General features: G+C 34.5%; 1 protein-coding gene across 1 annotated transcript; it reads right to left on the bottom strand.

The window, feature by feature from the left end:
- Positions 1 to 514: 514 nt before the first annotated feature.
- On the bottom strand, positions 515 to 13072 carry LOC138715371 (LIRP-like). Its single transcript, XM_069848217.1, has 3 exons — positions 12986 to 13072; positions 6160 to 6364; positions 515 to 1100 (listed from the first exon to the last, which is right to left on the bottom strand). Exons 2-3 carry the CDS (start codon positions 6362 to 6364, stop codon positions 904 to 906), a joined length of 402 nt encoding a protein of 133 aa, XP_069704318.1. The 5' UTR covers positions 12986 to 13072; the 3' UTR covers positions 515 to 903.
- Positions 13073 to 25888: the final 12816 nt, after the last annotated feature.

Here is a 25888-nt window from a genome sequence, read left to right as displayed (position 1 = left end):
TTAGATATTGAAGCGAGGTGATGGTACAAGAAAGAAATGGGAGGGGAAATAATTTTAAAAAGTACGCGATATTGCGTCCTTGCAAGGAAATTTGGGGCTGTAAGGAAGAAACTTTGTGTTCTCCAAGCCTGTTAGCCACTTGTCTCACATCGTTTTCACCATTCCGATAAAGGAACTTACGAGGATTTTGTAGGGTAGAAGCAGAAAATGAACTAACGTAATAGTTCCACATGAGCGGGATAATGGAACGTGGCCGGCCTGATTGATTGATTTGCTCATATATTTGTTCGTTTGTTTGTTCATTTGTTTATTTATTTATAATGGAGGGAGACGGACCGCGTAGAACATGGACACGAAATTTACCTTACACTTTTGTATTCATGGTACCACGAGCGACGTCAGAGTAAACCATTCATACCAAAACGTTACAATTTTTATCTCCTGTAGCTCGAAATAAACGTTTTAATACAAAATAAATTTTAATTTAAAATTAAATGTTTTGACATAAACAGCCAAAAAAAAAAAAATTTGTATATCAGTAACTTTATTTTAATAGGAACTAAAAAGTGAGAATTGTAACTCAGTAAAAGTGATGTTAATTAAGTTTACACTAAAACTAATGTTTTAGTGAATATTCTGTGAGCACCAAAAATTCATATTAAGTTTACTTTTCATTCTTACGTCAAAAAGCTCAAAACGATTAAATCTGATGATATTTTGAAAATATTTTTTGAAGATCATGCTTCATAATTTCATTTAAATTGGCCCATTAGAAAAACTGACATAACAGTGTCTCCATATTATGTAAACAGTTTCAGTGACTATATAGTTCCAGGTCTGAATTGCCATAGTAAGTACAGATAGAAAGACACAGTTTGAGTAAGAAAAGCTATGCTTTTGCTACTATGGTGCAGGAGTGGAGCAGTATGTCCTCAGCTCATTTATTGTGCAGCCCTTGTTGTTACAACACTCGTCCACGATGCCGCCGTGTCTTCTAGGGCGTCTAAACCTGGTGTTGGTCAGCAGTGTAGACGCTGAGAGGGGCCTGAACGGGAACATCTCATCCGGGACTCCCTGCTGCATCCACTCGTCACCTGGGACTTAACCAACAACGAAAATGTAAGTTATTCAAACTTATCTTCAAATTTTGTACATTATGATTTATTGTACTCTGTTTAGGTAATCAATTAATCAGAGGTAATCTGACATTCGTTTCGTTGAAGTGTTTATTGTGAACTTCAGTTTCAGTTATGAAGTCTGCTTGACTATATACTAAACACAAGTCATTCGATTCTTATTGTACTTATTAAATGTATATTTTACTGCTGCTAGGTCAGTGGTACTGAATAGACATTAGAGGAGAGCCAAAAATGATAAATAGTAAGTTGTCGAGAGCCGCAAAGCATTTGACAGATTGAAGCTTAACAAAATGCGCGAATTTTTAATTATTTTATTTGTAACGACTATTATTATTATTATTATTATTATTATTATTATTATTAAAATATAAAATATCTAATGTGATGGGTGTTTTTGAAATTTAAGGGCGGACTCTGCTACTCTTCTGCAAAATCACATCAACGCGACGAGGTTGATTTGTAGTTTTATTTCACCTGTACTCTGTTTTGAATTTTGGCAAATTTAGAAACTAAAGTGTCACATATAGAGAGAAGGTACTTCTAAACAATCTGCGCATCTGTAAATGGCTTAATTTCTGCTACGTGGTGCGATGCTTTTGTTGTCAAATCGTTTTTATGTACAGTGGAATACATTATTTTCTGTTCAGATTATAAGCATTTTTAACATGTTCAGTTTTTCTATCCTTGATTGATAATGTTGTGGATACTTATCAAAATTTGATGCACACTATTGTAATATCTATTACGATAGATACGTTTATAACTCATTATTATATCAAGACATAATAAGCACATGTATTTATTTTATTTTATTTATTTATTATTTTGCTAATAATTATAACATAACATGTAATAATACAGAAAAAACTTTAGCTGGCCCCTGAAAGAGGAGTAACATGAGACAGAAGATTCCCTTAAAAATGTGTCGTTGAACGCTTTCACTGGCAGTAATGATGCAGGGTAACCAAAGTTTTCTCCAGTTCTATATTATTACAGAAATTAAAAAATAATTCTCAAAAAAGGATTACTAATAAAATAGTAATGTTAGTTCAAGAGACGCAATAAACGTCTTTGAGCGGCAATCGGCCCGTTGGCTGCGTAATGATACCACTATACTTGACTTACTTCTATTACACGTTTGTTTGCAAAGATATAACTATACCGGTATCAAACGATTGATATAACAGTCGACGCAATGATTTCTATTCTGATAATTTTTATAATGCATAGTATGGCAAAATTATAGAATCATAATAAAGACTTGAGCCTCTGTTGCTCCAGGGTGACAATGTTAATACTCTGAGTAAAGATGGGCATCATTGGGTCAGTTGCATAAATTATTACTTTGAGATCAGACAATAAAACTAACACTCAGTTAAGTTGAACTTACACTATTTTATCGTATTAGTTGTATAGACACAAAATCCAAAACCATTTTATCTTGGCAAAAGCTAAATACTTCTTTATCAAAATAAGGAAGAACAAATATTATTCCTGCAAGTAAAATTGTGAGTGAAGATTATTTTAATTATATGTAGGGAAAGATCTATATAATATTCGTATTTCGCAGTCACCGGCGTAGCTAAGAAAGTAGCGTGTTTCCCTACTTATCCGGAGCTGCGCTTGGGCGTGGTTTCGATTCCCGCTTGGGTTGATTACCTGGTTGGTTTTCTTCCGAAGTTTTCCCTAACTGAAAGGCGAATATCAGGTAATTCCATGGGGAATTCTCGGTCTAATCTTACCAAATACCATAATCGAATAAAAATTATATTTCTCGTATAATGATGCACATAATGCTATAGACCTATATTGTTGTATGTGTTCGAATGCAGGTGTTTGTTATGTTATTTTCAGAATTCAGGTTTCTCTGTTTTTTTTGTGACATGCCTCAGACATATCCAATATTTTTAGAACTAATTGGGGTTAATATACTGAATCACATTGTGTAAAAAATTTTCACTCTTCGAAGTCAATTTTAGACATAAAATCCATGTTTCCAGGACCAGGACACCCTGTCTCCAGGAGTCTTTGGTGCACAGCAACAAATATCTATCTATTTGAAATCCGATTTTTTGGAAGTCTGTCTATTGTCCTGCTGTCCAGTAAATTAAACTAAATCCGCTAATTCAGCATTAGTGAATCCTTCCATTAGGACAAATATTGACGAGGAGTCCACGTCACTTGAGATTGACTGCAGTTTGAAATTTTGTAAGGATGCATAGTAACGATCAGAGTTTACTGTTTATCGTTGTTCGAGAAAGTCAATAAGAAGAACTCCTTTGGAATCTCAGAATACCGTCAACATGACTTATTCTGCAGAGAAAATTATCTTGAACTTTTTCTTATTGGTACAGGGGTGTAATGATACACCCTGGACTCCTCGCCAGAGGTAGCCACCTCCTTGACTGCAACGCTCGACCGCATACTGCAAACGAAACCCAACGCCAAATTGCACGCTTTCGCTGGGAGTGGCTTGAACACCATCTTACAGCCCTGATTTGGAGCCTAGTGACTTCATCTGTTCCCAACACTGACGAAGGGGTTGGAAGGCCACCGTATCCAGAACGGTGGACAGGTCAAAATAGCGGTGCGGCGTTTTCTATACAGACAGAGCCATATGTTCTTTGAAAATGATATTCAAAAGTTGGTAGAGATGAGGAGTTGAGACTTCACATGTGAGCTGTGGGATAGGAGAAATAGTGAACTATCAGAAAGAGAGTTTGTTTCATGATGGATAATATTATACGAATCTACAGACACGAAAGTTCATCTCTGACTAAAACCTATCTGTCACAGGACAGGTCTTGCCTTCTGTACTATACATAGATGGGACAAAGGCATCAACATAGAAAGTACTTACATGGAGAAGTAGGCCATGGAAGGAGTAAAAGGGTGTGTAAAGTAGGTGAGTGTAAATTAATAACAATAACTTTCACAGCTACGAGGAAATTACTCATTGAACGGCTTTCATATTAATGTAGGGAAAAAAGTAAATAGGGCGTTGCTTTATTTGCATTTTCAAACAAATATCATGTAATATTTACACTTATACCGCTTACACCCTGTGTACTGTATTCTATTGTCATGCTGAATTCTACTCTGGTCTTCATTCTGTCCATCTAAAATTGGACTTATTTACTTATTGCGCAACCGTGCTTATTCATCAATATACGACACTAATTAATATAAACAATTGATTAAATGGCGAACTTACTCGTGTTAATTATGAAAGCTTGTGTGGCTTACAGCTGTTTCGGTGCTACTTGACACCATCCTCAGAGCCTTCTATGTCTCGGCGTCATCTAAACATCGCTGCCTGTTGTGTGGGTGCGTTCGTGTGATGAAAAGTTGAGTCAAATAATGTGTGTGTTCTGAAATTGATCTGTGTGTTTAGAATTTGATTAGGGTGTGTTTTATTGTGTCTGTATATTTCATATTGTTCTAGTGTGCTGAGTTTTTGGTTTTTGGGTTGTATGTGTAGGATTTCCATGTCTGTATTTATGTTATTGTATGTGTGGTTAGCATTAGTTATGTGTTCGGCATATGTAGATGTATTGTGTCCTCTGGTTATTGCTTAATGTGTTCTTTGTATCGAGTTTGGAATGATCTGCCTGTCTGTCGAATGTAGAAACTGTCGCAACTATTGCATGTGAGTTTGTATATGCCTGTGTGGTTGTATTTATTTGTTTGTGTTGTTTGTGTGTTGAGATGTCTTTGTAGTGTGTTTTCTGTTCTGTATGCTATGTTGTATTTCTGTTTTGTGAATGAGTATGCGATCTTATGTGTGTTTTTGTTTTCTTATGTTAGTGTGATGTATTTCTTGTGTTCTTGTGTTTGTGTTGTGTTTTGTGTGTTTTTGTGTTTGTTGAGTTTTTGTTTTGTCTTCCTTATGATGTTGTCTATTATGTTTGGATTGTAACCATTTTCTTGTGCTATGTATTTGATTGTGTTCACTTCTTCATTGTAGTGTTGTTGACTCATGGGTATGTTGAGTAATCTGTGTACCATTGTCCTGAATGCAGCATGTTTGTGTTGTATGGTGTGATTAGATATGTTGTGTATGTGTTTGGTGGTGGTGGTTGGTTTTCTATATATTTTGAACAACATTACTTAACGTACTGGTTACAACCCAAACATAATAGACAGCATCATAAGGAAGACAAAACAAAAACTCAACAAACACAAAAACACACAAAACACAACACAAACACAAGAACACAAGAAATACATCACACTAACATACGAAAACGAAAACACACATAAGATCGCATACTCATTCACAAAACAGAAATACAACATAGCATACAGAACAGAAAACACACTACAAAGACATCTCAACACACAAACAACACAAACAAATAAATACAACCACACAGGCATATACAAACTCACATGCAATAGTTGCGACAGTTTCTACATTCGACAGGCAGGCAGATCATTCCAAACTCGATACAAAGAACACATTAAGCAATAACCAGAGGACACAATACATCTACATATGCCGAACACATAACTAATGCTAACCACACATACAATAACATAAATACAGACATGGAAATCCTACACATACAACCCAAGAACCGAAAACTCAACACACTAGAACAATAGGAAATATACGGACACACTACAACACACGCTAATCAAATTCTCAAGACACAGATCAATTTCAGAACACACACACTATTTGACTCAACTCTTCATCACACGAACGCACCCACACAACAGAAAGCGATGTTGAGATGACGCCGAGACACAGAAGGCTCTGAGGATGGTGTCAAGTAGCACCAAAACAGCTGTAAGCCACACATGCTTACATAATTAACACGAGTAAGTTCGCCATTTAATCAATTATTTATATTCAAGTGTTGAAAGTAGTGTACGAAAGATTCAAAATGGACTAATTAATAGTCTATGTTGATAATATAATAGTCCTTTTTGGAACAACAATACAATATAGCGAAAGATATCAGAAGCAACAGTGAACTTCCTTAAATCCTGAAGCATTTTGAGACAGTATTACCTTGCATTAGGTCATCGAGGGTGACTTCTGCGCCCCTCTTGTTCTCCGGCAGACCGTTGTACCTGCCATCACAGACGAGACTCAGCGCGCTGACGAGGTAACGGCCGCAGTACCGATTGGGGATCTGCCTCTTCTGCAGGTCGGACAATGCACACGTGCAGCACAGTACACTGATCAACACAGCGTTCATGTACAGTCTCAGCATCTGCAACGCAGTTTGCTGCTTAACTAAGAGGTGAAGTTAACGTATGTCTTTTGTGTTTACCTCTACCCTAATTATTGAATAAATGCCGGGTTCTGACTCAGTAATTAATAAGGTGGTTGATTCATAAATAGGCTGGCTAACTGATAAATAGACTGACTGACTGATAAAAAGCCTGTTTGGCTGACTGGTAAATAGGCTGGCTAACAGATAAATAGCCTCCCTGGTTGATAAATTGTACTGGCTGACTGATAAATAGTCCGTTAGATAAATAGCTTGACTGGCTGAATAAATGATAAATAGAACGGCTATTTGACAAATAGTCTGGCTGACTGATAAACAGGCTAGCTGACTAATAAATAGGCCGACTGACTGATAAATAAGCTGGTTGACTGATACTTAGGCTGCATGACTGATAAATAGCCTGGCGGATTGACTGATAAATAAGCTATTTGACTGTTAAAAAGTTTGGCTATCTAACTGATAAATGGCCCAGCTGATTGTTAAATAAGCTGCTGGCTAACTGTTAAAATATATGCTCTCTGGCTAACTAATAAATATCTTAGCTGACTGATAAATAGGCTGGCTGACTGATTAATAGCCTGGTTAACTGATATATAGGCTGGCTAAGAGATCAATAGGCAAATTGGCTGACTAGCTGACTAACGAAACAAGATAACTACTTTTTCTTGTCTCATGATTAGGAGTGAATTAATGAACCATTGATTAAATAAATGAATAATTGATCCATCAATGGTTGGTTGGCTAGGTGAAAGCCAGAGAGGCCAACTGACATATTTAAACATATTGAATGGCAGGTTAAGTGTTTGTGATTGACTAAGCATTATAATTATGTATAGACACTAAAATTGTGAGAATCCTGAAGAAAATAGGTGTGGATTGGAAAGAGGAGGTTATTCTGTAACCTTTATATGAAACGAGTCAAAGTGAAGAGAAGAAAATGTCAAAGGGAAGTGAAATATGGAGAGAAGTACGACAAGGATGTTCTTTATCACCTATTATGTACAACATCTATTTGGAGGATTTAGTGAGCAACTGCTTTCAGAACACGGGAGGGGTGATAGTAGGAGGATGAATAATAAAGCGCATAAGACTTGCTGATTATATGGCATTAACTGAAATGGAGACGATATTAAAAAACATGCTACTGGAGCTAAATGACAGCTGTGAGCAGTATGGAATGAAGATAAATGCAAGCAAGACGAGGGATGGTTATCGAAAAAAAAAATGAAGAAGGTAAAGTTATGAATTATAAATGAGGCAGTTGAACAAATGGACAACATCAAATACTTGGATGTGCTATAAGTAGTAATATGAGCTGCTGCCAGGAAGTCAAAAAGAGGATAGCAATGACAAAGGGAGCTTTTAATGGAAATAGAAGCATCATCTGCAAACCTCTGGGAAAAATAACTAAGGGAGAGACTAGTGAAGTGTTTTGTGTGGAGTATGATATTGTATGGGGTAGCAACGTGGACATTACGACGAAGTGAAGAGAAGCGACTAGAAGAATTTGAAATGTGGATATTGAGCAGAATGGAACATGTGAAATAGACAGAGAAAATAAGAAATGTAGCTGTGTTCGAAAGAATGAGTGGAGAAAGAATGATGCTGAAACTTATGAGTAGAGTCCTGCGTTTGATTACCTAGAGTCACCAAACAATCCGCAACAGTGTAGTTGGATATGGGGTATAGATCAGTGGCAATTGACTCAAGATAAACAGTTCAAGTCTGCTTTCAGTGAATAAAGCAGTTAACATGACGAAATAAAACACGAATTAGTAGTCAATGCAAATAATTTTGTTTTTAATTGGTTTCATTTTTTTATTTAAATTCTACCATTTATTTATTTGTTTATTTATTTAATTTGTATATGTGTACATACATAGTTCGTATGAGAAACAAGTATTCATAATTACTGTATTTTCTATAATCTGACATTAGAGACGGTAATACAAGGAGTAAAAAGAAAAGTTACAAATGTTTCTAAATGAAAGAAAGTTGCAAAATCAAAGCCGAAATATGTTTTATATATTTCAGTATTAACTCATTTTCGATTGTGAATATTCAAATTTCTGCTCCTTTTATAATATTCTGCTTCTTGTCATATTATTTACTTCTAAACTGATTTTAGCGTTGATAAAATATATACATTCCTTTTAAAAAGTGCACTTTAAATATTCAGAGCTCTGTAAATAGAAATAAATAATGAGCATTGGTTCTTATTTTTTGGATGAATACCGGTAATATATTATGAAATAGAAAATATCCACACTGTAGATGCGGATTACTCATTTGAGAATAATTTCCTGTTGCCCATAAGGCGAATTTCTTTAAATATTTAGTTTGCCATTAAATTCACGTGACTGTGGGTATACCTTGTACGTGAGTATTATTCTCATTGCTCAGTCACTATACACGCAAACACACGAATAAGCAGATGTAAATACAAGAAACTGAGCGGGAAGACGGCCTGAACAGGTTTGACTCACAGAACGAAGCTAGTACATGACTTGTACTCAAAGTAACCAAACGTAGAACTCTACTGATCAGGAAGAGAAAAAGAAATTGGCTGGGTCACTGGCTAAGAAGAAAGAAACTACTGAAGGATGCACTGGAAGGAATGGTGACAGACCATATTTGATGATAAAAACATTAAGTTACATTGGTCATATGTGGAGACTAAGAGAAGACGGAAAATAGGAAAGATTGGAGGATGCTAGGTTTGCAGTGAAAGACCTGCTCTTGGGCAGAAAACTATGAATGAATGAATGTATGAATGAATGAACGAATAAATGAATAAATGAATATACATACGAATACAAACATATATTACACATGTAACATATATTTATAATATACTCGTAAATACATTATACATACTGTATATGCATGCTTTCATGCTTGCATGTGTAAATACGTACTTGACTGTACATACGTACATGAATAATATGTCTATACATAATGCATGCTATTTTAAAATACATGATTTCGTAACAGTTGAAACTCTTGAAAAGCTAATGACTTACATTTTAAGCTTAAACTTCTTTCAGAGTAACGTTTACTGAACATGCAGAAAGTCGTAAAGAAGAGAGGAATAGCTTAGTGTTGCAAATATTGAGTAACATTAAAGATATTAATGGAAATGGAAACAAAAAAGTCATAGGTTATCAATCATTGCGAGTATCATAACTATTTCAAGGACCAATAAATTTATTTTTCCTTCAGAATACGTACAGTTACCCTTAAAAAGAATGAGACGATTCTTGGTTGTCGGAAGTTAAAGTTCTACAGCGCGGTCCATTCGATATCGACGTATAACGATAAGTACCATGACAATTAGAACAATAATTGTTATAAGGACCACAACAAGGACAAGGATCAGAATAAGGATCACGAAGAAGACAGCCATTTAAGGCCACGATTTTACAACATAGCTCGGGTAACAAAATATCATTGCTTCTCTATACCGAATGGCAAATGCCTGCTATCGGATCTACATTCTGGACTGCTGCTGTCACTGTCTTGTCTCGGTAGCTCATATAGTAGCGTGTTGGTTCCACCGTATAATCGAAATGTTTCGTGTTCGATCCAAGGTAAAACTCTTTTTTTATTGAGGTGTAATTAATTTGTTCAGAGTTCCTCGACTGTATAATTTGTCGAAAAATATGGAATAATTTATGCCCAATTTTTTGGTCTACAAGTGGGCTGAACCTCGTGAAAAATAAATAAATCTTACTTGGAAGTTAAAAGTATTCTTCCTGAAACAAAAATCATAAAAAACAAAAAGAGACCCGTTAACTTAAAATCTTGTCCACATACCATCATACATTTTTCCAATCGAAATCCACTCGATTGGTAGCGAAGGCAAGATGGTTGACAGCTTGTGCTTCCCCCAATATTTCCATTTGCGCAGCCCTCCTGCTCCTAATACCGCAGTTCCTCAACCTACTGATCACAGTCTGTGAAGAACCAAGAAAGTTAGGTGCTGCTCTTATTTCGCTAGCAGTCCGAAAGGGTCCAGTCGAACTGTCTCGAATAAGAGAGCATCCTCTTCCAATGAAGAAATCCGCGGACGCCCAGGAATAGGGCGATTTTCGACCTCCCCTGAATTTTGTAACAATGAACCCCCTCGCGGCTGTGCTTCCAGGAACACCGACCAAACGGCCAGCAGATCTAGCCCCATATCCAGCCTCAACTAGAGCTATAACTCGCTGTCTTATGTCACGTCGGTACGCCATTACGATGAGAAATGATGGATGACGATAATACTTTAGTGTAGACAATGACTATTTAACGTGATATAGAATTATTGAAATAAGGGGCATCTTGCACAGTAAGAGTTAATAAATCAACCCTAAATTAAATATTTAAATAACAGTATATAACAGGAAGTCCAATTATTGTTACGAAACTAATCAAATTAAATCTAATTACGTTAAGTAAACAAATCCCAAGTTATGACACCACATTGCTACAGCTAAATTCTATGTTATTAACATAAGCATTGAATAGGTCCGTGCTTATGCGTTGGATGACAAAACCAAACACCGAAAGTTCGAATGTTGCCGCGGAATGTAACTTCTTGCTTTCATAATGTAAATCAGACTTCTAACTACAATCATTCATATTTCTTACATTATTTATTAATATTTATAGCCAACATTGAATTTGTAAAGAAAATACTTTAGAAATCTCATATGGAATTTGTGATCTGTAGTGACATAAACATAGATTATCTCTCGGAACTTTTCCCTAAAAGTAAATTAAATTCACTCCTTGAAACTGGGAACCTTAGTCGTAGAGCCATTTTCCCACCAGCATACAAGCTGAAGTAGCACAGCCATTGATAAAAATTTTGTACACAGAATTAGACTGAATTCCTATTCGACAGAACCTATAATCAATGGCTTGTCTGAACATGATAAACAAATCCTAAGTGTTTCCAATGTCACTTAACAATTTCAAAATATTAATTTAAAAACTAAAAAAGGGCCGTAAATGCTGTATCTAGTGACTATTTACATTTATGTCTACAAAATGAATCTTGGAAAAACGTATATGATACTGTTACTACTGATATTAAGAGTAAATGTTTGTATTTTTCACTTTAATTTCAGAATCACTTTAGTGGATGTTCTCCGCTCAATGTTGTGAAAAAATTAAAAAGTAAAAACATGTAGATAACGCAGGGACCTAAAAATCTCATGTATTAAAAAGAAGAATCTATATGTAATGAGTTGCAATGTAATGATCCTCATGTTCTTAAATACTACAAGAAGTACGGTATAATTTATAAAAAATTATGAAAGAGGGAAATAGAATACTTTCGAATAGAAAAGTACAACATTCAGATAATGCAATTAAAGCTATTCGGAATATTATTGAAGTTAAACTTGTAGATATTCTAAGAAAGAAAATATTTTTTCATTAAAACCAATGATTATAAACTAGAGGACCCCAAATCTATTGCAAATTCCTTTAATGTCTTATAGTATATAGTACAGAAATATTATTGACAACTTAAACATTCAAGATTTTGCAAAAGATACTGCAATTGATTACTTAACAGATGCATTTAATAATTAGTATTAATATATATAATTAGTCAATAACTGCAACAGTGCTTTTTCATTCAATCATAACATGAATAAAATTGAATGAACATTAAATTAAATACTATTGCAAACACGTAGATAAAATAGTTAAAATCAACTGAAGGGGTGAGAATGAAATAATCCAAAGCCACACTTTTAACAAAAATTGTTTTGTGCGAGTGCATTTCTTACACATATGGGAAAGCTACTAATAAAATATTGTAATAACTACTCAACAAATGACATAGTCTAAGGACTCTAAACCTTTGTAAAAGTTTGTCTGTGTGGCTTAGGAATAGTTTTAAATTTCATTTTAATTGTTAGTTTTTAATATATGCATTTACATTGCATATGTGTGTATGTATAAATGCATTCATTAGATTAACGTTTACAATATTATAACTTGTAATTTTGTATTGTCTGTGATCATTAACACTTAATCTGAGGACTCTGTAAAACTCTATTTCAACGTTATTTAGCCATTTCAAAGTTATTTAAACAAAAAAAAATCGTTGTATAGACTAGGAATCGAACTCGCACTCTTCTACGCGAGACGCAGAAGTCTTAGCGTCTGAGCTATTGAAAAGACACGAAAGATTTCCTTTCTGTTCGGAGTGTCGATCTAGTCATGAAGGTCCATTGTCGATTTAACTACACGATTTATGTATATATTTATCTTTTATTTACGTAATATTTTCATATTTTTTGCAGTTTTTGAAGTGAATTTCGGAACGATGCTAGTAACAAACCAAATAGTCTGAATTTAAGTAACTCAATATTCGTTATCTTGTGTATCAGTGCTCTGGTCTCTGATCATGCGCAGTGTCTTACATCTGAGACTTAGGAATATTCAATCGTCTCATCCTTTTCTAGGGAAACTGTACTATATTGCAATTATTAATGATATCGATGCCTTCATCGGTTGTATTTTTTAAGTTGTGAAAGAGACTACGCCTTTAACCGATTCTTGTTGCTTTGCATATTACTGAAGAATTATGGTTCAACTTACGTTTCGTTGGTGTTGTAAGTCTGGAACCCTTAAGAAAACTGTTGTACTTGAATGGGATAACCTCTCTTTTATACGACACTGCGCCCTTCCGTGTCAACTTTCCAGGCTGGATGTTTACACCTTCTTTTATCGTGGCTGTGTAGTCATCTGAGAGACGAGCATTTGTCCCGACGGCTGGCGTCTGGCCCCCGTCTCCCAAGTCGCCGCCGTGAAGTATAACCACTTCTGGCATTTAAGAACACTCTCTTACGCACTTATGTTTAGTGCTTCTAGCTCACTCATTGCCGCAGATCGTAAATTTAGAATCATTATTCCATACTGCAGTACAACAGTTTGCATTTAGAAATTTTCTATGTTACATCATTGAAACCCAAATAACTCCTTTTCTATGACCATACTGATTCAGTTCGAAGAAAGCAGTCTAAGATCTGAACTCGAACTACTTTCGATAATTGTACTTAATGTATTTCAAGTGAAAAATGGCTAGTTCAGTTATTTATTGCTGCGAAATATGTTGGGAAAGGAAACCGGAACCCTCGAAGTATAGCACTTAAGGTTGATAAAACCATTGTAATCAAACATAGTATACATAATAGGGCTCAGCTTTCCTACGATATTATATTAAATGGAACTGATGTCGAAGAGTTTATACGCACAAATTTTATTGGTTGAGAGTTGGATAATCACTTGAACTTCAAAATACACATCTAAATATATTACATTGATTAAAGTTCTCGTTAACACTTTGTTAAAAACATAAAATTTACTTCGTCACACGTTAAAAGTGTTAAAATTATTAAAAAAGGTATTTACCTTCGACAGACGGCCCGTTTCGACGCTATGTGTCGTCGTCTTCAGTGTCTCTTGAACCACTGGTGATCTTGACTCCGCCAAGAGTCTGCCAAGATTCAAGATCACCAGTGGTTCAAGGGACACTGAAGACGACGACACATAGCGTCGAAACGGGCCGTCTGTCGAAGGTGATTAACACTTTTAACGTGTGACGAAGTAAATTTTATGTTTTAAATAAATTACTCCTAAACTGAAAACACCCATCGAATATATTACTCCTAAACTGGAAAACACACATAGAATATATTACTGCTAAACTGGAAAACAAACATAAAATATATTACTGCTAAACTGGAAAACACACATCAAATATATTACTCCTAAACTGGAAAACACACATCGAATATATTACTCCTAAACTGGAAAACACGCATAGAATATATTACTCCTGAACTGGAAAACACAAATAAAATATATTACCGCTAAAATGGAAAACACATATAGAATATATTACTTCTAAACTGGAAAATACACATAAAATATACCCTTCTAAACTGGAAAACACACATACAATATATTACTCCTAAATTGTATGTATGTATGTATGTATGTATGTATGTATGTATGTATGTATGTATGTATGTATGTATGTATGTATGTATGTATGTATGTATGTATGTATGTATGTATGTATGTATGTATGTATGTATGTATGTATGTATGTATGTATGTATGTGTGTGTGTGTATGTTCCCTATACAAATCTATACGCTTTGACCGATATATGCCAAAGTTTGCACATTTAACTTTAATAACCAGGAGAAGAACATAGGCTACATTAAAATTGTGCAAATGGACCATAAATTGATTAAAAAATAAAAAAACAGAAATAAATACGATTAAACATTCATTTATAATATCAAAATGCATATTCTATAGTCAATGGTTTTTTATTATTGTCTGCTATATTCAATATCGACTTTCATGAGGCCATGGAAATTATAACACAAACATTGTTGATACGTCTCATGAAGGCCAGAATCTACACAATTCATGCAATAAGTATCTTTGCACAGTTCAGGAAGTATTATGAATTTCTGGATGCAGTTGTAGATAGTGAGCAGGCTGTGTTTTATAACTGAATTCTTAAATTCTTTGGAACACAAGAATTGCTACTACATAATTAAATACTTAATATTGAATCACCAATAGTACTATTACGAAATATTGACCCACCAAAATTATGTAATGGGATAAGAATTGATGTGAAAAAACTCATGCAAATCGTAATAGATATGACAATATTAACTGGCAAAACGAAAGAAGACTATGTTTTTATCCCACGCATTCCTGCGATACACACTAACATGCCTTTTGATTTTAAGTAACTTCAATTTCAGTGCCACTAGCATTATTAATGGTCATATTAAAATTAAGCTCAAGGACAGTCGCTCAAAGTTGCAGACGTTAGCTTAAAAACTGCGTGTTTTCCACATGCTCAACTATATTTTATACAAAGCAATGAAAAAATAAAATAAGATTTTACACATATGCCTATCAAAAAGCAATTCAATGATACTTTTGTCATGTTGCTAACGTAATATTTAACTGTAAGAAAGCCGACTGAAAATAACACTGTACAGTATTAATTCTAAAATATACGTTTCTCAAAATACAGGCTGTATTTATATATGTGCCCTGTATTGATGTTTATGTCCGAAAATGTGTTACTGCGAAATTCTATCTGTATAATCATGTTGTCAATGTAGTATGTTATGCGTTGTGGAAATAACAATTATCCAATTTCTGATATACCGCTATACGTCTCTCAGAATATTAGTTTTTATGTTAAAAATGACTTGCTGCGAGTTTATATTACATCTGTATTCTGTATATAAATAAGAATTAATATACTATAATTAATATGATCTATTTGTGAGATAATTATAATTTCTCAAGTCTTATAAAAAGTATGTATGATATAAACAGGCATACAGCGGTCAAGAGGTAAAAAAAATCTTCCAATATAAATTAAATTATGTGTGTATATATTGATTCTTAGGTACAACCGATAGAGAGATAAATTTTGGCTCACGATGACATCCCAACGAGTTCAGACTGGGAACAAGGGAATTTTCTGTTTATCGTCAGCTTTCTCTGAAATTCAAGTCAAAGCACATATAGACATGAAATTACGTGAAATGCACAGCTTCAGATCGATGTACAGATCTTATAATTATTTTATCTCTGCCTCTGTACAACGTCACATTTGCGATGACACTCCGACGGGTTCAGACTGAGAACAAGGGAATTTTCTGTTTATCGTCAGATCTCTCTGAAATTCAAGTCAAAAGCGTACATAGACATGAAATTACGTGTAATGCATAGCTTCAGATGAATGTACAGATTTTATAATTATTTTATCTCTGCCTCTGTGCAGATGGGGAAGAAAGAGACGGCAGAAAGATTGTAATGCTTTTTAATACGCTGACTCCCACGACTAAGATAAGTCACTTTAAATTTAACAGTCGCTGACCGGCAGAGATAAAATGTAAGATCTGTAGAACTTTGAGACAATGCTAAGTGGGCGATCAGGAACCAAAGGGTGTATTTTGTTTTCCTGAACAACAAGACAATGCTAACTCATTTGAAGTTTGTGTGACTATAACCTATATATATATTTTCGTTAGTTTTTATTTTATTTATAATTTCATTTTTATATTATTTTTTTTTATTTCTAGTGATATGGAAGAGAAGGCCTGATGGCCTTAACTACGTCAGAATAAATAAATAAATAAATAAATAAATAAATAAATAAATAAATAAATAAATAAATAAATAAATAAATACAAATAAATACAAATAAAATATTTGAAAGTAAGGGACGTAATAAAACGTTTTCCTTCGTTGCGTGACCTACAGTTGTTTTAAATTGAGTTAATCCTTTCAGGCATTTGGCTAAGAAGTTCATTAATTCATGTAAGTGACGCTATGTAAAGATTCATCTTTAGGGACAAGGAAAGCTTATTAAAGACAATTCGTTTTGGTTGTCTATAGTTGAGTTTCTGAGATTTCCGAAGAGTCTAAGAATCAGTTTAAATAAAAATAGAAGCAAAAAGCACAGACCGGGCAACGCCGGGTACTTTCAGCTAGTCATAATATATAAAATTGAATGTGGGTATGTATGTATGTATGTATGTATGTGTGTGTATGTTCTCTATACAAATCTACACGCTTTGACCGATTTGTGCCAAAGTTTGCACATCTAACCTTCATAACCAGGAGAAGAACATAGGCTACATTAAAATTGGGCAAATGGAAGTTAAATTAATTAAAATTGTAAAAAATAAAAATAAATAGATCAAATATTCACGTATAATATTAAAATGCAAAATCTTCTATAGTCAATTGTTTTTTATTATTGTCTGTTGTATTCAACGTCGACTTTCACGAGGCCATGGAAATTTTAACACGAAATTAAATTACATTGTTGTTACACATCATGAAGGCTAAAACTAGATAATTCATGCAATAACTATCTTTACGCAGTCCAGGACCGTAATTCCTCGATGCAGTTTTGTAGATAGTGAGCAGACTGTTTTATACAACTGAATTATAGAATTCTTTGAAACTACAAGGTTTGCTACCACATAATTTACTTAATATTGAATAACCAATAGTACTATTGCGAAATATTGACTCACCAAAATTACGCACGAATAAGAATTGGTGTGAAAAACTCATACGAAACGTAATAGAATTGGCAAAAATAAAAGGAGATGTTTTTATTCCATGTATTGCTAGGATACTCATTCAATTTTAAGCTTCTGCAATTTCAATGCCGCTAGCATTTGTAATGGCCATATTAAAAAGAAGCTCAAGGACAGTCGTTCAAAGTTGCAGACATTAACTTTAAAACTGCGTGTTTTTCACATCCTCGCTATATTTTATACAAAGAAGTGGGGGGGGGGGAAGATTTTACACATATCAATAAGCAATTCAATGATACTTTTGTCATGTATGTGAATGTATATAAGCCCACTGAAAATAGCACTGTATTAATTCTCAAAATATTGTTGTTCACGTCCGAAAACGTGTTGCTGCGAAATTATATCTGTATAATCACGTTGCAAATGTAGTATGTTAAGCGTTGTGGAAATAAAAATCTCTTAGTTTCTAAAATACTGGTAGGCCTATACGTCTCTCAGAATATTAGTCTTTATGTAAAAAAAATACTTATTGCGAGTTTATATTTATCTGTATTCTGTGTATAAAATTAGAATTAATATAATATGTTCTGAATTTATGAGATATAGTTTCAAGTTATATTAAAAAAACTGGGTAGGCCTATGATATAAGTGGGTGTACAGCGGTCAAGAGGTAAAAAATCTTCCAATATAAATTAAATTATATATGTATATATTGGTTCGATGCTGAAACTGATCTGAAAGAGGAGAAGGAATTATATTTTCGTTGGGTTTTACTTTGTTTATAGTTTGGTTTTTCTATTATTTTATTTGTATTTCTGGTGGTGTGGAAGAGAAGGCCTAATGACCTTAACTACACCAGAATAAATAAATAAATAAACACAAATGAATAAAACAAATAAATAAATAAAAAATAACAACAAATAAGTACATAAAAGCAAATAACTATATAAATTTCAAACAACAGTTTAACGTCAGGCACATGATGAAATGTTTTCTTTTCGGTGCAAGATTTACAACCGTGAGTTAATCCTGGAAGACATTAATTTGGCCAAGGAGTTCATTAATTCATGTAAGTGACGTTAAGTAAAGGTTCATCTTTATGGGCGAGGAAAGCTCAGTAAAGAACTTCGTTATGGTTGTCTGTAGTTAGGTTTCCGAGATTTCCGAAAATGTAATAACGAGTTTAATTAAAAATAGAAGGAGAAAGGAAATCCGGGCAATGCCGGGTAACTTCAGCTAGTCTTATATAAAGGATGTTTAAAAAATACGGGGTATAATTTCAGGTATGTATTTCCCATATGTAGACAATCAAAATAGTTCATTACAACATGTGTCCGGAAATGCTTTATTTCCGAGTTATGGCCTTCACAACATTGAAATTCACCGGAACGATTTTCTTTCCGCACGTCGTTGTCATTACAGAAGTTGTTCAAAATGTCCTCCTCCTGCTTGAATACAGACCTCACATCGATGTCTCATTGACCTGCGATCACGATCCCAAACTCCAGGAGTATTGCGTATGTCCTCAGAACATGCCTCAATTCGATTCCAAAGGGATTCCAAATCAGGCACCGGAGACAAATAAAGCAATGGCCCCACAAGTAGAAATCAGATCAGGTGAGCGTGGAGGCCAAGCAATTGGGCCACCTCTACCTATCCATCGATCAGGAAACCTTCGATCCAAGTACCGGCGAGCCGTACGACTGAAGTGTGCAGGAGCCCCATAATGCAAGAAGTGAATGTGTTGACGATTGATCAGTGGAGTGTCTTCTAAAACATGAGGTATGGTGTTTTCCAGGAAGTTTGTGTACGCCTGCCCCGTAAGTCTGTTTACAAGTACATGGGGTCCAACTAATCGATCACCAATGATAACGGCCCACATGTTGAGGGAGAACCTCACCTGGTGATGAGATGGAACAGTTGCACGTGGGTTTTCATACCCCCATAATACATGCTGATTGTGGAAATTTGTTATGCCATCTCGTGTGAACTGTGCTTCATCTGTAAATAATACTAAGGCAGAAAAGTTCGGATTTACACCACACTGCTGCAAGAACACTGACAGAATCTAACTCGTGCAGGGTAATCTGCTGGTGACAGGGCCTGTACACGTTGCAAGTGATAAGGATACAATTGATACTCTTTCAACAGTCTCCAGACAGTCGTATGAGGAACATTGACTTGCAACGCTACCCTTCGTGTGCTGATGGAAGGAGTCATGTTCACAGCCTCCAGAATCTTCTCCTGTACTTCTGGAGTTGTAGATCTTGGTCGTCCCCTTCCCAAACCAGGAGACTTAAATTTTCCATACTCACACAGACGGTAATGGAGACGTACAAATGTCTTCCGATCTGGACATTGTCGCTGTGGGTAGCTCTCCTGGTACAAACGACGAGCCAGCGCAGCATTGCCGTCCGCCTTACCGTACATGAAGTGTATCTCTGCCAGCTCTTGATTTGAATACATGTCGCACAGTCTAACGCCTACACAACACTGAATGTAACCTTCGCCTCGGAATGAACTGTCAGAGTGCCCTCTTCATGTCTCCTTTGACGGCTACGACCTGCGGAAAGAAAAACGTTCCGGTGAATTTCAATGTTGTGAAGGCCATAACTCGGATATAAAGCATTTCCGGACACATGTTGTAATGAACTATTTTAATTGTTTACATGTGGGAAATACATACCTGAAATTATGCCCTATATTTTTGAAACACTCTGTATAAAAGTCAATGTGGCTATGTATGTATATATGTAATATGTATGTATGTATGTATGTATGTATGTATGTATGTATGTATGTATGTATGTATGTATGTATGTATGTATGTATGTACTCAATACAAATCTACACGCTTTGACCGATATTTGCCAAAGTTTGCACATTTAATCTTCATAACCCAGAGAAGAACATAGGCTACATTTAAATTGGACAGATGGACGTTAAATTATTGAAAAAAATAAAAATTAGAACGTAAAAAGGCCTTCATGATATTAAAATGGCCTCTTCCACAATCAGTTGTTTTTTTATTGACGTCATCCAATGACGTCTTCTTCCGTTGTAAAAGCGGCCATATTGTTATTGGAATATAAAATAAAATAATATTAAATTAAAACTACGTAAATGAGGTACGATCTCTTGATTGAATGTATCATGGGCAATATTATACAATACAAAATGACATAAAACACATACTTGTTTAGTTTTTATAAATTCAAAATGAAACTTAATAGACAGCAAATGTAGAACATTCATAATACTTAAATTCAAGCACTTCAATACATAGCTTTCTGTAGCGTAGTGGTGAGATGAGTGATTATAGTGTAAGGGCTCACAGGTTCGAACCTGAGCTCAACTGCTCTTTTTTTATTTTGATAATTTATTTACATTATTTTAGATACGTTATTTTATTTCAACCCGCCAAAAAGGGAGTTTTACTACATAAATAATATACCCGTAGTATTTTATTTATGCTGTCTCAAACGAAGTTACCATACAATTATACTGATAACTTAATATATATGGTAAAAGTGAATGTGGGTATGTATGTTCTCTATACAAATCTACACGCTTTGACCGATATGTGCCAAAGTTTGCACATTTAAGGGGGTCCGGAAAGGTCCTATCTTAGCAATGTTAAATATGCATACATATAATTTTCTTTTTCTCAGAGACTGTTAGGATTATAATTTTGAAAAAAAAATATGGGTTGTATAATGTACATTTCTGATTGCTTTAACACAGGGATTTTTAAAAATATTAATTATTTTCAAAATTAAAAAATGTTTTCATAAAGTAGACATTTTTACAACATTTTTCAATGCTTGTAAGACCCTAACTTCTTTGAAATGCAAAAAATAAAAAAAATCCCGTGTTAAAATATGCTCAGGGCCTCAATAATTCTATCCTCTAAGTTTGAACCAATTCAGACAAGTAGATCCTGAGAAAAAGAAAATTTTATATGAAAAATTTACAACTTACGGGAAACCGGCTTCAAAGTTTGTCAATGCATTCCAGCACCATATGATGGGTTGTCAGCATCCTCCTCATCTTCATCTTGCAGTTTTCTTTTTGCTGCTTTTCTATGTTGTCTTCCCCTTGACTCAATGTCTTTTACAGCTTTTTCTGAAGCCCTCAGTCTCTCCTTGTCCAAAATAAGTAGAGATTTTATTGTGAAAAATCCAACATTTGTCAACAACCTTTTCAGAACCTCACACCTAGCAATATTTCCATCATTAAATGTTGCTACAGCATCATATACTCCAAAATGCAATGTATTAATGGAAACAAACACTGTCTTTGGTATCCTTGTCCAGATGACACTGTTGATGGACTCGTTGGGATTTTGGGTCCGGCCGTGAAGACATTTCTTCAGTAGTTGAATATCTGATAGATCCCTGAATACATCTTTTATTACTTCTACAATTGCATGAGGTAAGGGTCGTTTGTGTGTAAACTGTTCACCAGTGGCTTTAGCCTTGTTATATTTACACCATGAGTTTCTTCCTTCAGGACATAGTCCATGGTTAGGCTTATCGTCTGAAGAGGAGATGTGAAACAAAACTGCCCATACTGCTTTCCTCATGTTTTCTGCACTGTTCACATTTTGTCTAATTGCCATGCCATAATAATTTTGAATTTGATCAATAACAGCCTCAGTAAGTCTGTTCTTGCCATCTAAACTCTTGCCATCTTGTAGTTTTTTGCCTTTATAAGATGTTTTCAGTCGCCGCAGTCTTGTGCCCACATGTTTTTGCACATGGCCTATACATTCCAGTTTAGTTATGGGTACATTTTCTCCATATGGCTTCAGTTCATTGATTGCTTTGTAAGCCTTCGAGTCACCATCTCCTAAATAATTTATGTATCTCACCTTGTCACAAGGTTCAGACTGTTGAAATATTTTGACGACTCCTGCCACTTCCATGCCACCACTATTTCCACTGTAGTTTGCTGTACAATTTTCAGAATGTTCTTTTTTATTTGGACGTCTACAATATTTAGACATGACAGCAACACCTATAACCTTGCCAGTATCTACACTTGTGGCAGTGACTACACCATTCATAGAAGTATGGTCTCTCTTTTGCCAGATACCATCGAGGGCAACTGAAAGATCTCTTATGTTGTTATTTTCAACTACAGCCTCTTCAATAGCATTCTTCATGGACTCTATGGCTACATCCTCAGCAATGTTTCCAATAAATTCATTATATTTTCCAAACTTCTGAGGTGGAGGTGGTAGATTCATTATACCACAAAGTACAGAAGCAGCTGCTGCACCTTTACCTATTGCCCTCAGTGCATACACCAGGCGCACATTGATATCATAAAATTTAGATTTTGGACTAGGCCTATCTTCATTGTGACGTTCATATGAACTGCAAAATATCTTACTAAATTCACAGTTATCACAATACAGTCTGAAGAGTGTTGCTAATCCAACTGTTCGGTCAGCTTCCAGTTTTAGACCATTTTTACCACATTCTTTACATTGGGTGTAATTTAAAAACACATCACACAATATATTCAAATGAAAACTATGATTTACATCAGTTTCACTACATTCTTCCTTCTAAACCTTTCAACTTCTTCTGACTACTGCTAGGTGGAGGTGCAAATTGATTGTTATTTATGCTGGAACACTCTCCATGTGAGCCTACCACTTGTCCTTGTATAGGTATCCCCATATTTTTTCGCTTTTTGAACACTTTCAGTTTACTATAAACCATGATAAAATAACCACAAATTATAACTTCACTATAAAATACACTGAAAACAAGAGCGCAGAAGTTCAGACAGATTTCTTCTCGAAACTAACCATCAAATGAAGAACAGACAGCGATAAGCGACATCTATACAGGTTAACCAATGCATAAATATCTCTCTTTAAGAAATAAATTACCTTCAAGGCGCGAAATACGAACATACAAAATTTTATTGTGTGAACTGTCAAACCATTACGGCCACGCCCCACCATGCATTTTATAAACAATGATATAAACAATTTATGAGCAAATAATATATGTGTATCATATATCATTGGAAAGGGGAAATTTTGTAGATTATGAATAAATAAAAAACAAAAAATTGAAAATTTGAAGATTTCCACCTTTCCGGACCCCCTTAACCTTCATAACCAGAAGAAAAACATAGGCTATATTAAAATTGTACAAATGGACGTTAAATTAATTAAAATATAAAAAATAGAAATAAATACGACCAAACATGTAATATTAAAATTCTATCTTCTATAGTCAATTGTTTTTTATTATTGTCTTTTGTATTCGACATCGACTTTCACAAGGCCATGGAAATTATAACACGAATAACAATGTTGGTAAACATCATGAAGGCTAAAACTAGATAATTCGTACAATAAATATCTTTGCGCAGTCCATGACCGTATTATGAATTTCTCGATGCAGTTGTAGATAGTGAGCAGCCTGTATTTTATCCAACTGAATTCTAGAATTCTTTCAAACTACAAGGATTGCTACCACATAATTTACTTAATATTGAATAACCAGACGTACTACTGCGAAATATTAACCCACCAAAATTATGCACCAACATGAATTGTTGTGAAGAACCCATGCGAAACGTAACAAAGTCGCAATATTAACTGGAAAAACGAAAGGAGATGTTTTTATCTCACGTATTGCTATGATACCCATTCTATTTAATGCAATTGCAATTCAGTGCGACTAGCATTTGTAATGACCATATTAAAATGAAGCTGAAGGACATTACCTCAAAGTTGCAGACATTTACTTAAAAACTGCGTGTTTTTCACATTCTTGACTATATTTTGTACAAAGGAGGGGGAAAAAAGATTTTACATATATCAAAAAGCAATTCAATGAGATTTCTGTCATGTTGCTAAATGTAGTAAGCCTATGTGAATGTACATAAGCCGACTGACAATAGCATTGTATTAATTCTAAAATATACGTCTCAAAATATTGTTGTTCATGTCTGAAAATATGTTACTGCGAAATTTTATCTGTATAATCACGTTGCAAATGTAGTATGTTATGGGTTGTGGAAATAACAATCTCTTAATTTCTGAAATACCGTCAAGCCTATACGTTCTCTCAGAATATTAGTCTTTATGTAAAAAAAAAAGTCACTTATTGCGAGTTTATATTGTATCTGTATTCTGTGTGTAAAATAAAAATTAATATAATATGTTCTGAATTTGTGAGATATAATTTTCCAAGTCATATTAAAAAAAAACTGGGTATGATATAAGTGGGTGTACAGCGGTCAAGGGGTAAAAAATCTTTCAATATAAATTAAATTAGCCTATATATGTACATATTGATTCTATGCTGAAACTGATCAGAAAGAGGAAAAGGAATCATATTATTGTTGGGTTTTACTTTGTTCATAGTTCGATTTTTCTATTATTTTATTTGTATTTCTGGCGGGGTGGAAGAGAAGGCCTAATGGCCTTAATTACATGAGAATAAATAAATAAGAACAAATATATAAATAAAAGAAAACATTGAACGTCAGGCACATGATGACATGTTTTCTTTTCGGTGCCTGATTTACAACTGTTTTAAATAGAGTTAACGCTGGCAGGCATTTCGCTAAGGAGTTCATCAATTCATGTAAGTGACGTTAAGTAAAGAATAAATCTTAGCTTAGTAAAGGGAATTCGTTTTGTTTGTCTTTAGTTAGGTTTCCGAGATTTCCGAAAATGTAATAAGCAGTTTAATTGAAAACAGAAGCAGAAAGGAAAACCCGTTCAACGCCGGGTGGTTTTAGCTAGTAGAATATATTACTCCTAATAACATCGACTGTAGATAGCTTAATATTAGTTAATGAATTAATAAACAAATACACTAAATACAAGAGAGGGAAATTATATTGCTGCCTTGTTGACATATCAAAGGCGTTTGATTTTATAAATAGAAATAAACTGTTTTTTAAATTGGCGAAGATCGGTCTTAGTAGTAGTTTCATTAAAAATATAAAGGCGATGTATGAAAATGCTTGCATTATAATAAATGAGGTAACGGGGGCAGACAGCGAATGTGAAATTCCCATGACTAATGGAATAAATCAAGGATCAGCACTCAGCGGTTTACTGTATATATGTTACGTAAATGATTTAGCTGACGACATAGAGAATAACTGTGGGCACTGGCCTACTCTTGGGAATGTGCAAGCACCTGCATTGCAATTTGTTGACGATACACTTCTATTGTCAACAACGGTAACAGGTATGAGGAAATTATTAAACACTATGGAAAATTATTGCTTAAACTGGGACCTGAAGTTAAGCAAAGATAAAACAAAACTGTTAATATGTAAACAGGGGTGTAAACGATCAATGTCTGAAAATATACTTATCAATGAATTTAACTTAAAAACGACGACGAACTTAAGAT

Source organism: Periplaneta americana, chromosome 15 (genome assembly GCF_040183065.1).
Source record: "Periplaneta americana isolate PAMFEO1 chromosome 15, P.americana_PAMFEO1_priV1, whole genome shotgun sequence".
Classification (NCBI taxonomy): domain Eukaryota; kingdom Metazoa; phylum Arthropoda; class Insecta; order Blattodea; family Blattidae; genus Periplaneta; species Periplaneta americana.
This window is presented reverse-complemented; position numbering and strand designations above follow the sequence as displayed.

Bases quoted from the DNA above. Each gene is read 5' to 3' on its own strand.
- LOC138715371 (XM_069848217.1), bottom strand. From the start codon at position 6,364: ATGCTGAGACTGTACATGAACGCTGTGTTGATCAGTGTACTGTGCTGC. The intron at 1,101-6,159 runs GTAATACTGTCT...TTGTTGGTTAAG, and splicing joins CCTCGATGACCTAATGCAAG to TCCCAGGTGACGAGTGGATG.